The sequence below is a fragment of the Phacochoerus africanus genome, chromosome 1, assembly GCF_016906955.1.
Source record: "Phacochoerus africanus isolate WHEZ1 chromosome 1, ROS_Pafr_v1, whole genome shotgun sequence".
Taxonomy (NCBI): domain Eukaryota; kingdom Metazoa; phylum Chordata; class Mammalia; order Artiodactyla; family Suidae; genus Phacochoerus; species Phacochoerus africanus.
In genome coordinates, this window is record NC_062544.1 from 220,266,204 (window position 1) to 220,281,779 (window position 15,576).

Consider the following 15,576-nt stretch of genomic DNA (forward strand, 5'->3'; position numbering starts at 1 on the left):
CCCAGCAATATGTAGGTCTCCATAAATGGTGAGGGAAACATAATATACGGGCAGGGCAACATGTCTGAAAAGGGAAATGAGTTAATAGCAGTTCATCTAAGATTTATATTCACCAGAGGTCACCATATTTCAAGTACAAGCAATGATTGATAGAAAATAAGCGGAACTCAATTAGTTTGATTTGATTTATACCACCATTCTGGTAAACTCAGGAGATAAGCCAAGGCATAGATAACAATAAAAAATAGCAATAATATAATTTGTGATCTATAGTATATTATTAACTATAGTATATTATTAATATACTGGATATATAATTTAGAAGAATAAAGTAACCCTATAGTAAAAATAATCCAAGTATCTCTTCTGTTTACCATTATTCACTTGCTATATTTTTGCCCATTTAACTTATTGTTTACATTTTGCTAAGATATGTTATTTTTTTGGACAGCATCCAGAAGGTATGCTAACCAGTGGAGGCCAACTAATTTGGCACTTAAAATGAACCCCACATTATCATTGCTAATTGTCATCTTCATTGACACGTAGTCATCTTCAAAGTTTCTGGGTCAGGACTTCTCAAAATGTGGTTGAGACCATTTGCATCAGAAATTCTGAGGGTGGCTTGTGTATGTGGATGCTTAGTGACCACTCCAACCTGGCAAAGATAAACTCTGGAGATGCAGTGTGGAAATGACATTCATTTAAAGTGTATTCCCTGTTTTATATATAACATGCATTTGATAGAGAACACTACCCCTATATAGTGGTTGTCTCTAGGTTATCTGCTGGTTATGGGTTTTCACTTCCCAAGTAGACCCTGTGCTGCTTATTCTCTGTGAGCCCTTGGTGACCCATTCCCTTCTCTGCTGTGATCTGTCCCTGGAGGCTGACCTACATGGACTGTGTCACCCAGACTCCCTAACCCCTAGCTTTTGGTTGGGTTCAACCAGTGCGAGGTACTCATAGGAAACTGAAGGACAGGTGTAAAGACAAGTTGGGTTTTTCTCTCCTCCTGCTCCCTCTGTTTTCCTCCCTGATCTCAGTTCCTGTTGGGTAGCCCCAGTCACGTGCTGGAGCTAGTTTACACTGGCCAGCAAGAGCCGATATACACCTCTTCCCAATTTTGTGTTCAATGACATTGGTAGCTCAAAAATGATCATGCTGAGAGTATTTATACGCCAGAAGCCAGTTATAAATAGAGCTTTTTATTTGTTTTCTGGAGCCAGTTGTTGAATACTTATCTGCATGACCCTGGGCAGCCCCCTTCTTCATGGTTCTAGCTCTTGCTACAGTGAATATTTCCAACCCATAGCCCACAGGCCTAGGAATGGTAATGTCTTCCCACAGTTGATACCTCACCACCTCTAGTCATTTCACTTAACCCTAATCACACCTCTGTGCAGAGTTCCTTCAGTAATGTCTTTGAAACATTCTGCATCAGAACTTGTTTCCAGAACAAACCCACAGCTGCAGTGAGAACTACCTTCCAATAACAGAAGTTTGATCCTCTCCTACCCCAGGACAGGCCAAAGAACGTCACCTTAGGATTGCTCTGAAATCTCAAGTGCTTAAGGCTGGAACACTCAGAGATCTTCTCACGTTCCTGCACTCACCAACCCAGGCACTGACTCTACCAGAAGCCCCTCTGGGTAGCAATTACCTGGAGAGCTGTCACAGCAAGTGCCTGCCCTCAGCTCCAGGAAACCCAGATGTTGGCCCAGATTGTCAAAGAAATTCTGGCACCCACAAATCCTCGAAATTGTGTTAAAATTGTTGAAAAGACATTCCTTGGGATATGTGCTATCCTCCTGCTTCACACGTGACTAGAGACAGCTGCAGCTTTTTTTAAAAAATTTTAAATAAAATATAGTTAATTTTCAATGTTGTGCCCATTTCTGCTGTATAGCAAAGTGACCCAGTCATATATTATTTTTGATGTTATTTTCCATCATGGTCTATCCCAGGAGATTGGATATTGTTCCCTGCAGTGGGGCCTCATGACCTCATTTCTACTAACCCCAAACTCCCAGTCCATCCCATTCTCTCCCATCTCCCCCTTGGTAACCACAGATCTGTTGTCCAAGTCTGTGAGTCTGTTTCTGTTTTGTAGATAGGTTCACTGGTGCCATATTTTAGATTCCACATATAAGTGACATCATATGGTATTTGTCTTTATCTTTCTGACTTACTTCACTTGGTATGATAAATCACTAGGTGCATCCATGTTGCTGCAAATGGCATGATTTCATTCTTTTTTATGGCTGAGTAGTTCCATTGTGTATATATACCACATCTTCTTAATCCACTCATCTGTCAATGGACAAGCCGCAGCTTATGAACTGGAGGAATGCGGTTAGCCACTTCGCAAGGACAGTTGGAGAGCACGTGAAGCAACCACAAGATGATTCAGGGTTATACTTCTCCCAAAGGATGGCTTCGTTAAATTATGAGAACAAAATCAAATGAAAAAAGAGATAGTAATGTCAAGTACAAACTGAGGAATCCTAGCTACAAAAGCCTAAGGTGCTAAAATCATTCTTTTCTGCTTTTTTATTTTTATTTATTTATTTATTTTTATTTTTTTGGTGGATCAGGATGTCTCCCCATTCAATGTTGTGGCCTGGCATGGGAATTACACCCCCTACAAGTACAACTTGGAAAACTTCATGGTCATCAACTCAGTGGCCTTTGACCATGCGGTAAGTCTGGACCTTAGAGGAGCTCTGGGGAGAAGTCACCCTTAGGTGGGAGGGGTCCACAGTAGATCCCTGAAATTTAACATTTCTGGTGTCACCCTTGGAAGCCTGAGATTTAATCCTTTGTCATTGTGCTGACAGGAGTTTAAGTCATCTGCTGCAAAGCTTTAGTGAAGGAGTAAATAACATGGCTAGTGGGAGATTCTGGCCAAACACTCAACACTTGCCCTGCAGCACAGCTCAGCTCTCTACAGAGTATTCACAGTGACTCTCCTACATGGCTAAAAACTTAGTTTCTTCCTGGAAAATGTAACCCTAAAAGAAAACCAACTGCAATGTTAGTGATGGAGTGATGAGAAGGGACCATTTCGGGATTTAGAAATTTCTCTGTCCCACTCATAAATACCAAAGCCCACTCCAGTGCCTCCACTCCTGGCTGTTTTTAGCAGTGATGGAGCAGACAAGCCTCTTCTAAAGTTACTCATAGTGTTCGGTGCTTGGATGTAAACCAAAGAACCTCTAGAGTATAAACCTGGTCATATTTTCCACTCAATCAGGGGGCCACAAATCGGTCCCCAGCCTTCAGTGCAGGCCCCCAAAGCCCCACATTCTTGATAAAGTGCTAGTTCTGAGATCCTGAGAGAAAGTTCATTTTGCATAATAGATTAACTTAACCCACAAGCTGAAGGGATAATTAGAACAGAAGCCAGAGAACCAGAGACAGAAAGATGACCCTGAGCCAGTTCTGCTTACCTCTGGGGACATCAAACTACCTTTCTGAAGAGAGGCAACACTTACTAAAACTAAAAGGGAAAAGAAAATGAGGCATCATACCCAAAGCAGCAAGAAAAAGGATCCTGAGACACTGGTAGAGCTTTATTTGAGCCTTACTACCTTTTCTTTAATAGTTTCAGATTATTTCTCATGACAGATGAAGAAGTATTCAGTCCCACAGCATTAAGGGTTTTGGTTTGTTGTTGTTGTTGTTGTTGTTTTTCCTTACATTTACACAGATCCAATCTCCTCTGTACTGCTGCTATAGTTGTTTTCCCTAAATTCAGACCTGATCATTCTATCACTGCACTAGAAAATCTTTGCAGGCTCCCTGTGGTTTAGGATTAAGTCTGAGCTCTGAAGCGTGGTATCCAGTGCTCTTTGCCATCTGGTCCTGGACTCAATTCCTAGTACCACCTCTTGCCCCCTCCTTTCTGCCAGTGGACCTTGTGCTTTGGCTTTCTTGCCTCTCAACAAAATCTCTGTGCATTTTGATGTCTTTCCTGCTTTATGTGCTTAAAATGCCCTTCCCTCCCCTTCCCTCCCCTCCGTTCTTCTCAATTTTCCTCTCCTCCTCTCCCCAACTTCCCTTCCCCCCTTCCTTCCTTCCTCCCTTCCTTTCTTTTTTCCTCCCTCCCTCCTTCCCTCATTCCCCCTCTTTTCCTTTCCTTCTCCATTCATTCTTCAGGACTTAGCTCAAACGTTGCCACCTCTTTGAAGCCTTCCTTGATCCTTTCAGGTAGAGATAGTCACTCTGTACCCCTTGAATCTCTATTCATCAAGCTAGACTGCCCTTGGCACTTGCTATGGTTTATTATTCATATACCTGTTTTATTACACCTTCAGTCCCCCTCATGCACATTCACGACCACCAACAATAACAACAAAAGGCAACGAAGACAGTTCAATCATCTTTGAATCCCAGACCCTCGTATGGCAGTTGAAAGCAACTGTGGTCATTGATCGCCATTACATTGAATCTCAGTCTTTCCACTGAAGGATCCTAAAGTTCTCTAAAAATCATAATATTGTCTCCCAACCTATTCCCCTCCATACTATCACTACTTAGACTAGTGTTGTAAGTGGTGTAGTTTAGACCTGAGAGTGAAACAAGGGTAAGAAAGCATCTCGGTGATTCCCCCCAAGAGAAGCACATCCTACATCCACACCAGCACTTGGATGTTACTCTGTTTCTATTTCCACTTTACTCTGAGCATCCCTTCTGCCAGGAGCTCTCTACAGCACATCCCAGCTCTAGTCACTCTGACCTGAGTTTGGGAGGCAGGCACTGCTGGTTCTCAAACTCCAGGGTAGTACTTACATGAAATGGGGGCTCAGCAGGGTGAAAAGGCTGCTCAGAATCCCTTTAGCTGGTGTTAATTCATTTTGCTTCAAGCACAGCAAGAGGGGTAAGTCAGATGAGTGACTACTTCACCCCAATGACAAGCCCAGGCTTCTTTGCCTGGCTTGTGTGGTTTGATCAGAAATTACGGTGTCACTCGAAAACCCCTTCATGTGTAGGTGACGTGTGTGATTGTTCAGTCACCTTCCTTTCATTGTGTCTTCAGCCTGTCCTCGTGCTTTCTTCCACAGGACCCATCCATTTTCACAGTATTGACTGCTAAGTCTGTCCGCCCTGGCGTGGCCATCGCTGATTTTGTCATCTTCCCACCACGGTGGGGGGTTGCTGAAAAGACCTTCAGGCCTCCTTATTACCACAGTGAGTCTTTTACCAAGTTACATGTGGAAACCAAACAGACAGCAGAGTGAGCCTTACCCAGGGGGAACAGTGCCAGAGGTGTTTCTGGACTCCTTGTCCTTGCTGGAGTTCAGGATCCTGCCTTCCGAGGCTAGTCCTGCTCCCCAGACTTTTAGCTACTTAGACACCACAGCTTCTGTGCGGATGGCAGTGGCATGTTGACACTGAGAAGGAAACACTCTGTAATGCCTGGAGCCCAGTTCCTCTGGCCCTGAGAGGCAGAAAGGCTGGTGAAGTACGAAGCAAGACATTTCTTTACATTTCAGATGTCAGGAGAGGAAGAGCTGTGGGATGTCGTTGGTTATTTTGTTGCTTTTGGAAAGTTCATTATCTACATCTGCTTCAAGAGCCAGTAAAATGTGCCTTCTCCAATGATTTTGAAGGGATACAGCAGACTGCAATCCACATTAGCAGATGGATCCTGCTCTGGAAGCAGTTCCTGCAGAGCAGTTGTTGCCTAGAACACAACTTACCAAATCTATTATTTTGATTTTATTAATATTATTACTTACCACTAACAATTATTAACCATTTCCTGTGGCTCTAAGTTCTTTAAAAGTATTAACCCATTTAATCCTCCTAACAGTTGTGAGATATAGGTAATGGTATTATTCCCCCCCCCCTTTCTTTTTCAGGAGATGAAAGGGAGCTGTGAAGGATTAAGTAGCCTGCTCACGGCCTCACAGCTAGTTAAGTGGTGGAGTCAGGACTTAATTGAAGGTAGTCTGGTGCCAGAGCAGACAGCCATGGGCACTAAGGTATGTGCCTAGCACAGTGCCCAGTGCATGATATAACCTAATAAATTTTTATTAATAAGTGAATGCATCGCCAAGAATGAATAAGGTAACTCACGGCTGTACTTAATGAAGCTGGCATTTTTAATTGCGCAGTAGCTAACTATAAATCCAACCTAAATGTCAATGCACAATTCTGCTTCCTGGAGACTGAGTTTTTGTACATAGAGCTCTGGAGAGACTCTGAGGTGCATTTCAGATGGAACATTCTAAAAAGCAAAGCCCTTTCTTTAGTTAACCTCAGCACCTTCTGTCTCCATGAGGCACCTCTCTGTATGTACCCAGGTGCCAGGGCTTAACAGGATACAACACTGACTAAATGAGCAATTTAGGTATTTGTCCAAGGTGAAGAACAAAAGCCCTCAAAGTAGAAGAAGGTCATGGTCAAATTCCAACATTGCCTTTTTCCAGCTAAAGATGGCGCAAAGGATACACTTGGATAACATTTCCAAACACCAGATACTGTATGAATAGAGATGTAACAAACTATGTCCTTTCTGAAGAGTATCCAGCCCACCACAGGATGGATACTGTTCTCCTCCTTTCTCTAGAAGGCCTGTTTGTCATCAGGGTGAGAGAAGTACTCTGGCTTATATCCTGTACCTCCCATTGCTAATCCTTGATTGATACTTTACTATTTCACATAGTTCTTATATTGAGGGTGCTCTATGTACCTGAGGTGGTGGTTTTCAAATTTTAGAATGTGTTACTGTTGCCTGGAGGGCTTGTTAAAACACAGGTTCCTGGGCCCCGCTCTCAGAAGTTTTGCTCCAATAGGTCCAGGATAGGGCCTGAGAAGTTGCATTTGTAACAAGTTCTCATATGATGCGGATCTGACAGTGACGTGATTCCAGGGACCACACTTTGAGAGCATTCGAGAATTTAAAAATTATTTGGAATGCCTCAAAATAATTTTATTCCCAGGGTCTCCTCTCAGAGAATTTAATTAGTTGTTGAGGAGGAAGCTGAGAATATGCATTTTGAACTAGCAAGTCAGGGGGTTCTCATGAAGGAGGTCTAAGACCCCTTGTTGAGAAATGCTGGCCTGGGGCATGTCTCCCACCCAGGTTCTACTGTGCTACTAACTCTCAACCCACTGCTTGATTTTAGTTTGTAGTTCAGATTGCCTGAAATAAATGGCCTCATGAAATGCCTCTTATAATTTTTCAAAAGACCCTCAAATAGATTTGGCCAGAGATAGCTAGATCTCAGAAAGGAATGGTTGTCCTGAAATAGTTGGAAAAACCACAGAACTCCAAGTTAGAAATTATTTTTACCAGAGATATTAAAAATAATGTTTTTAGCAATAATAAAAATCTTTGCTACTTTGATGTGACTTTACAGAAGTGGAGAATGATTTCTGCAGAAATATTGCCTCCAGTCATCTTAATGCACTTTAGTCAACTGGATTCAGTATTAATCAAAAAGGCAAGGTCTACCCTCCCACTGTTCTTTGAAATACAGAAAATGATGTAGAAATGTCATCACCAACTCATTGCTACCTAAATTCATATTCAGATCAAAGCTGAATTCTGCCTTGCTCTCTTCTTAAAATTAAGCCATGAAGGTGACCCTGAGGATACGTACTAGATCGAGGAGTGTGACAGCATATTGAAGTCATGAGCAGAACTACATTTAAAATATAGATACTTTATGCCTACAGTTGCCTCTTCTATTTCTGCTTCATGGAGAAACAAGTAGAGCTATGATCTGGATCTTACCTTTTCCGCAGGAGCCTTCAGCAGTATTTTGTTATCTGGGCAGGATGGTATGGCAGCTTAGTCAAACACACAAGTATTTTGGCATTTGGTTGTACTTCATGTGTAAGGAAGAGGGGTGGACATTTATCATGTCAAATGTATGCCTTTGCAAGGGCTGCCAGCACCATATGTCTCTACTTTGTCCACAGTTTACACTCTTGGTACTCTCACGGGATGGGCTATGAGTTACTTTAGAGAAGCTGTTTCTTATCCATCTCTATCACAGTACTTAGCACAGTACTGATTATATATGCTGGATGGATGGATAGGCAGATGGATGGGGTGAGGAACAGATGGATGGATGGATGGATGAATTGATGGGTAGATGGATAGAAAACACTTAAGTTTACTCAGGTATTATAGTTCTTTATTCTTGCTCTAAATAAAGAGCTTTGTTGTCATAGAAACATAAGATTGAAAGAGTGGGAATATGGTGATTTTTGTCAAGTTTTTTCTTAGGGCCACACCTATGGCATATGGAAGTTCCCAGACTGTAGGGGGTCAAATTAGAACTGCAGTTGCCAGAGTTCCCGTCGTGGCGCAGTGGTTAACGAATCCAACTAGGAACCATGAGGTTGCGGGTTCAATCCCTGCCCTTGCTCAGTGGGTATCCTGCGTTGCTGTGGCTCTGGTGTAGGCTGGCAGCTACAGCTTAGACCCCTAGCCTGGGAAATTTCATATGCCGTGGGTGCAGCCCTAAAAAGACAAAAAGACAAAACAAAAACAAAAAAAAAAAACAAACAAACCTGCAGTTGCTGGCCTACACCACAGCATGGAAACTCAGGATCCGAGCTGTGTCTGACATACACCACAGCACATGGAAATACCACATCCTTAACCCACTCAGCAAGGCCAGGGATCGAACCTGCATCCTCATGGATAGGATACAATGTCAGGTTCTTAATCCACTGAGCCACAACTGGAACTCCAAATTTTGGTGACTCGAAATGACAACTAGGTCAAACATACTTTAACTTACATGAAAGCAAATTTCCATTTAACATGATAGAACTTTCTCGCACCCAGATCTCTTCAGTAATATGTTAGGTTGTCTTGCTGAGTAGAGAGCTCCCATTCACAGAAGGCATGCAGGCAGAGCCCAGGAGGTAATCCATCATGAATGACATACAGAATGCTTCTGTATTGAGTAGAAATAGGGATCCTTTCCAATTTTAAGATTTGGGGATTTTTGGAAGAGAATGTCAATGGAAATGTAAGGAAAAGAATGAATCTAAGAAGCATTTTGAGAGTTCCCTTGTGGCCTAGAGGGTTAAGGATCTGGCGTTGTCACTGTTACGGTGCAAGTTCGATTCCTGGCCTGGGAACTTTTGCATGACTTGGGTGTAGCCAAAAAAAAAAAAAAAAAGAAAGAAAAAGAAAGAAAGAAACATTTTGAAAAATGAAAGAATGATATTAGATTCAGAAGATAACATTTGTTAGAATATATAGTATTTTTGGATTTGTTTTTACAGATAAGATTTTTTCACACAATTTTTTTTTTTTGGTCTTTTTGCCATTTCTTGAGCCGCTCCTGCAGCATATGGAGGTTCCCAGGCTAGGGGTCAAATCGGAGCTGTCGCTACTGGCCTATACTACAGCCACAGCCACACGGGATCCAAGCCGTGTCTGCGACCTACACCACAGCTCACAGCAATGCCAGATCCTTAACCCACTGAGCAAGGCCAGGGATCAAACCCGCAACCTCATGGTTCCTAGTTGGATTCATTAACCACTGAGCCACGATGGGAACTCCTTACACAAAATATTTTTTGATAATAGATTCCAAGTCCATTGTTCTTTCCATCACATCATCTCTCCATTAAACACAAACACACACATACACAACTTCAGTTTTCCAGACTAGGAACCAGAAATATGGTGATGCCCCTCACTATTGTGAGGCTATTTGGGAAGGAATTCAGATCTAGGAAAGAAGATAATTTTGATATGGGGCTTGTAAGCACAGATGATGCAATACAGCCATTCTTTATCATGATTCACATTTTAATTATCATTGCCATTCTTGTCTGGGCCCTGATTTTCTTTAGATCAAGCAGTTTCCTTTAGGCAGAGGAACTTAAAACCCTTGATAATCCACATGGTCATGGAGTAGATCGAGAATCTACTTACCAAGAATTCCACACTAATGAACGTTTTGGTTTTCTTTTCCTGTCTATCCGGAGTCTTTATTAATCCTATAGAATTTATCAGACTCTCCTATCTTCTTAACATTCTGCAGAAATAATATTTAAGAAGTCTTGGTGTTTTTATGGGCCTTGCCTTAGCTAATAAAAATAATACTGTTTCAACCTTCCCAGGGAACTGCATGAGTGAATTCATGGGACTCATCAAAGGTCACTATGAGGCAAAGCAAGGTGGGTTCCTGCCAGGGGGAGGCAGCTTGCACAGCCCAATGACCCCCCACGGGCCTGATGCCGACTGCTTTGAAAAGGCCAGCAAAGCCAGGCTGGTCCCTGAGCGGATTGCTGATGGCACCATGGTAAGCAAGTTAGACATGAGACTCTTGTGGCCTCTGGGATCCCCAACCTTGTTGATAGCAGTGACTATTTTTTCTTTCTTCAAAGCCACAAAGGAGGGTCAGGAAAGGAGAGTGTATGCGTTCCCGTGTGTGTATGCACACACCCTGGTGTATATACTAGACTTCCTATGTGGTAGGGTAAAAAGAGCTTTGCACTTGGAGTCAGACCTGGGGTCAAACCCTAGCCCTTACTTCTTATGTGACCTTGAACAAGTCACTTAACTTCTCTGTGCTTCATTTTCTCCATCTGCAGAAGAGGTAGGGCATCCAACCCAGTAGGTGGCTGTGATATAACTATGCAGACTTTCAAGCACTGTTCAAATGTAAGGTGGAATGTTATTAATACTATGTGAGGAGTCTCCCCTCATCTGTATGCAGCCCTGTATATAATATGCTCTGTCTCAAGTCATCTCCTGCTTTTTGAGGTAATTCTCTAGGGCCACAGGAACAGGGGACACAGGATGTCACCTTTAGCTGGTTTCTCAAGCCCAGGAGGGTCAGGAAGCCTTTGCCTGACTGTAGTTAGAGCTGTGAGCAGAGTTCTCAGATGTTTCCTCATTTTCTTTTGCTCTCCTTTGGCATGAGATGAAACTGATGGGATTTAAAACCTGTTTTGTATTCCTCCTGTGTCACGCTGTAAACATCGAGGCTGAACACAATTGCAGTTGGCTGCAGTACTTGATTTCATTTTATTTTTGCATTCTTGAAGGTAGAGTTTATGGACCACAAGGAGTAATTTTATGCTAAATCATATGCAAAGTTGCTTTACATTTTTAAACAAATGCCTTCAGTGCTACCTGACTTTAAAATCAATAGCACAGACCCGCCTGACTCCATGCCCAGCTTGCAGTCTACCTAAGCAGAGAGCTTATCTGCCCCTCTGCACAAGGCAGTGTGCATTCAGTCCCAAGTCATGGGCCAGTGTTAATGGAGCTGATCTGCAGGGGGAGGGTTCCTTCAGCCCTATTTCCCCTTGCAAAGGCCTCTGCAAGTTTCTGTAGAATCTTTTCATCCCTGTGAGAGAGCTCCAGGAGATATCGACAATCCTAAACTACTACCCGCAAAAGTTCCCTGGAGGTGCACAGGCTGCCTCCAAGTGACCACTTAGTAACGTTCATACCCAACTTGACGTTGGATAGTGTTACCAGGGAGCAGTGTTCTGCAACAGTGAGGCACAGGTCAGGGCTATTTGAGGAGCAAGACTTTGGGAAATGTCTAGGCCTTGGAGCACTAGTAAGCACTCTCCAAGGACTGGAGCCCAGACTACCTGGTAAAGTCCACAGGAACAGGGAATGCAGACCCTCTTTACTAGGCCTAGCTTTGGGTCTCCCTCACTATTTTGCATTACCTGACGTGGATCCGAGCCCATCCAGATGCCTTATCCTTATACCATTTGGGGGTCCATTAACTTTACAATACTGTCTTCATTTCCCAACTAGGGTTTTGTTACTCCCGCCAGACAGCAAGGCTCCTAAGAAGCACTCAGCAAAGAGACAATGATCGTTACAGCCATAATAATGACCTTTATATCTGAGTAGTGCTTTACAACATGCACAACATCTCCATGTGCTCTCATCTGGTCCTCACATCCAGCCTGCCACAGGAAATCAGGACAATCGTCCCCACTGTTTTAGGCCAAAAGGAGTTAATGTTTACTTGACACCTGACATCAAGGGTGGGTTCTTTGGGTTGTGGCACAAGAGAATTTTTATCTTCCTCTTATCCATCTCTATTTTAAAATTTCCAGCAATGTGAGAATTGTAGGGTGTTTGGTTTTTTTTTTTTTTTTTTAAGTCACAGTAGGTGGAGAAATCAGCATTAGATGAAGCTGAAATGCCCAGGATGCACAGGGCATGTGCATATTCTTTCTATTGAACACAGTGGGGCACCCGCCATTTATTTTTTATTGATTAATTTATTACTCAAAGATTCTACCTGCCCATATCTTCTGTCTTGACATCTAATCAAAGGTGTTTTATTACGCACCTCACTTCTTTTTTGTTCCCATCCTCTTTTCCTACAGGCATTTATGTTTGAGTCTTCTCTAAGTATGGCTGTCACCAGGTGGGGGCTAAAGACCTCTAATTGTTTGGATGAAAACTACTACAAATGCTGGGAACCTCTCAAGAGCCATTTCACCCCCAATTCCAGGAACGCTGCAGGACCTAATTGAGACTGGAGCCTTGCTACCATCATTGAGGACGGATTTGTGCCATTTCCTTTAGAATCTCACACCCTTTGGCAGTACTGGGGGAGGGAGTTGGTTAAAATGAGAACTCACTTTTTCAGTCAAGTAGCTCATTTATAGAAATGTATTTGGAAAGCTGTCAGCGTAATTACTCAATAAATACTTGCTGGTGTTCTGCGAAAGTGGCAATTGGTCATAATCAGGTCTTCATCAGCCAGACTTGTGATGGCCAGGAGTGGGAGACTATGAGATTGGACCAGGTGATCAGGTTTTCCTGGAGTAAGAAGACAGTCAGCAGAACAGAAAGGAATGGGAAGTGGTATTTATCACTCCCTCTGTAGTTTTAGCACTTTCCCCCACTTTGCTGCCATAGTAACAATTTTGCTATGCTGCTACCAAGTTTTTATTTAACAATATGGGATGAGATCAGCTATGTGTCAGGGCCTAGCAACTAGGGTTACCAGATAAAATACAAGATGCCCAGTTACATTTGAATTTCAGATAAGTCATGAATAATTTTTGGTGTATGTCCTATGCAATATTTGGTTTATCTGAAATTCAAATTTAACTGATAAGCCTGTATTTTTATTTGCTAAATCTGTCACACCTATGAGCATACGGTGGTCAAGGAGACAGACATGGTCTTTGCCCTTACAGAGATTACTTTCTAGGCAGGGAGGCAAATAAAATACACAAATAAAATAATTACAAATTGTAAAACATGTGAAGAAGAAAACAAACAGGAACTGAGATAGGAATGACAGGTGGGATGGGGAGACCTTTCTTCAGAGAGGAAGGTTTTCAATGAAGAAGTGACATTTAGCCAGACCTCAAAGATAGGAAGGAACAAGTCATTGGAAGAGTAGGGTTGGGCTGGGGTGGGATGGAGAAAAGTAGCATGCAAGAAAAATCTTATGAGTCCAAGGAACTGAAGGAAGTGAGGATGTAGGGACCCCAAGAGAAGCCATTGCAATAGTCCAGGCAAAAGACACCATTATCCTAGATTAATGAGGTGACAGCAGGGACAGAGTAGATTAATCCCTGGAAGCTTTGGAATAGATCTGTAAGAACCTGTTAGCAGACTGGATGTAAGGGGTACAGGAAAGAGGAGTTGATGGCAGTGCTGGGATGACTGCTGGGTTTCTGGTAGTGGCATTTCATGGTCTCAAAGAGTAAGGTATCCTTGAAGGTGGTAGTAGTTCGTATGCCTTCCCAATATTAGCTAATATATTAAGAAATCTTTATTAAAAATTAAACATTGTTGGAGTTCCCATCGTGGCTCAGTGGAAACAAATCTGACTAGGATCCATAAGGATGCAGGTTTGACCCCTGGCCTCACTCAGTGGGTTAAGGATCCAGAATTGCTGTAAGCTGTGGTGTAGGTCCAGCAAATGCAGCTTGGATCTGGTGTCACTGTGGCTGTGGCATAGGCCAGCAGCTACAGCTCTGATTTGACCCCTAGCCTGGGAATTTCCATATGCCATAGGTATAGCCCTAAAAAAAGAAAAAGAAAAAATTGACCACTATAGCAGAAGTTGCCAGTGGCTCACATGTATACCATCAACAATCACCATCCTGTGTTAACTAGCTGCTTCCAGTCACCAGCACTGTACCAGCAACATTCCTGGAGGCTCAAACCAGAACAAAAGTGCTGAGGATTGATGGCCCTGGATGCAGTTTTCAACCACTGACAAATGGGAACTGGTGGATAGTACACCAGCTCTCTTGCTCCATACCCCTGAGGTTCGTGTTCAGCCCTGGTTCCCTGCAACTTCCAGACAGATTAAGCTCCACTGCCCATGGTGGCAATTTCTGATGATGCATCCACGAGTAGCTTCCTTTCCTCTCACCTCCCCACTCTCCCATGGGGCTTTCTGGGCTTTTCTCTCAAATAACCCCCCAAACTAAGACAACTGTTAAATATTCCCAAACTTCAGCACTTCTAATAATGAGCTCATTCTAACCCTCCTCTTATACACAAATCTAGATTCTCACCCATTTGGCTTCACTGTATCATCCTTTGGTTACAAAGCCTTACTAGAACTAGGGAAACATTCTGGGTTTACATCCATTTAGCATCCATCTGTGTACTTTATCTCCCCATGGCTGGCAGCAACTCGTCAGCAGGAGACAATATTTCACGCAGGGCAGGCTGTTCACGCTAATTAAAAAAAGATTTAGTTTCCTTCTCTTGTGCTTCAGACCAGCTAGAAAGATCTGTATCATTTCCTTAATTCCCCATTCTCAAAGATACCTTCCTCTACCATGCTCCCCAAATATACCATCCCTTTGCTTAGAAATTTTAAAAAATCTTTTAAAAAGGCATCCTGATTAGGTTTCCTCCCATGACAGTAGGTTTTTCTGTCAGATCCCCTTGGCATCTTTATATATCTTCCTATTAGAGAGCATGCTATAGAAGCCACCTTTTTAAATTAAAAAAAAAAATTGTTGAGAGACTTCTCTCACAGCCTAGGCTACTGGCAATGGCTCCAGACCAGTGGTTCTCAATAGGGGTGATTTTTGTACCCCTCCCCCACCACACCTGGCAAAGTCTAGAGACATTTTTGGTTATCACAACTGGGGAGGGTGCTACTGGCATTTAGTAGATAAAGGATAGGGATGCTGGCAAATATTCTACAATGCACAAGACGTAGAATTATCCACTGAAGGTCAGTAGTGCCAAGGTTGAAAAACCCTGCCTGATTCCCTGTGGTTTTCAACTTCAGCTGTAGTTGGGAGAGTGCAGGGAGGAGGAGAGGGAAGGTAAGAAACCCAAGGCCTAAATATAAATTATCTGAAGTTAAAAGTTCATGTACAGTTTCTGTGCTGTAATTTTCCACAGTGATGAAAGAGTTATCATTTCTGGGTTTGAAGGAAGTTCTGTCCTCTGGAAAGATATTTTACTACTAAAATGGAAAAAAAAAAAGAAGCTTGAGAGCTGATATTTAAATTTCTTTGTTACATTTAGTAATTAGCTAGCCTTCAACTTGATGTAGTCAACTTTATATAATTACATGACAAATCTGTATTATGTCCAAAATTTATCCTTTTGTGAGTCAGTGT

The 15,576-nt window shown here is 42.6% G+C and overlaps 1 protein-coding gene across 1 annotated transcript in view; it reads left to right on the forward strand.

Annotated features, from left to right (window-relative positions):
- HGD (homogentisate 1,2-dioxygenase) overlaps positions 1 to 12,691 on the forward strand; it is a 49,812-nt gene extending 37,121 nt beyond the window's left edge. Inside the window, exons 11-14 of the mRNA XM_047755644.1 lie at positions 2,598 to 2,702; positions 5,067 to 5,193; positions 10,105 to 10,286; positions 12,349 to 12,691. Of these exons, the coding sequence (XP_047611600.1) occupies positions 2,598 to 2,702; positions 5,067 to 5,193; positions 10,105 to 10,286; positions 12,349 to 12,498 (564 nt within the window). The 3' untranslated portion in view covers positions 12,499 to 12,691. The remainder of the gene's footprint in view (positions 1 to 2,597; positions 2,703 to 5,066; positions 5,194 to 10,104; positions 10,287 to 12,348) is intronic.
- Positions 12,692 to 15,576: the final 2,885 nt, after the last annotated feature.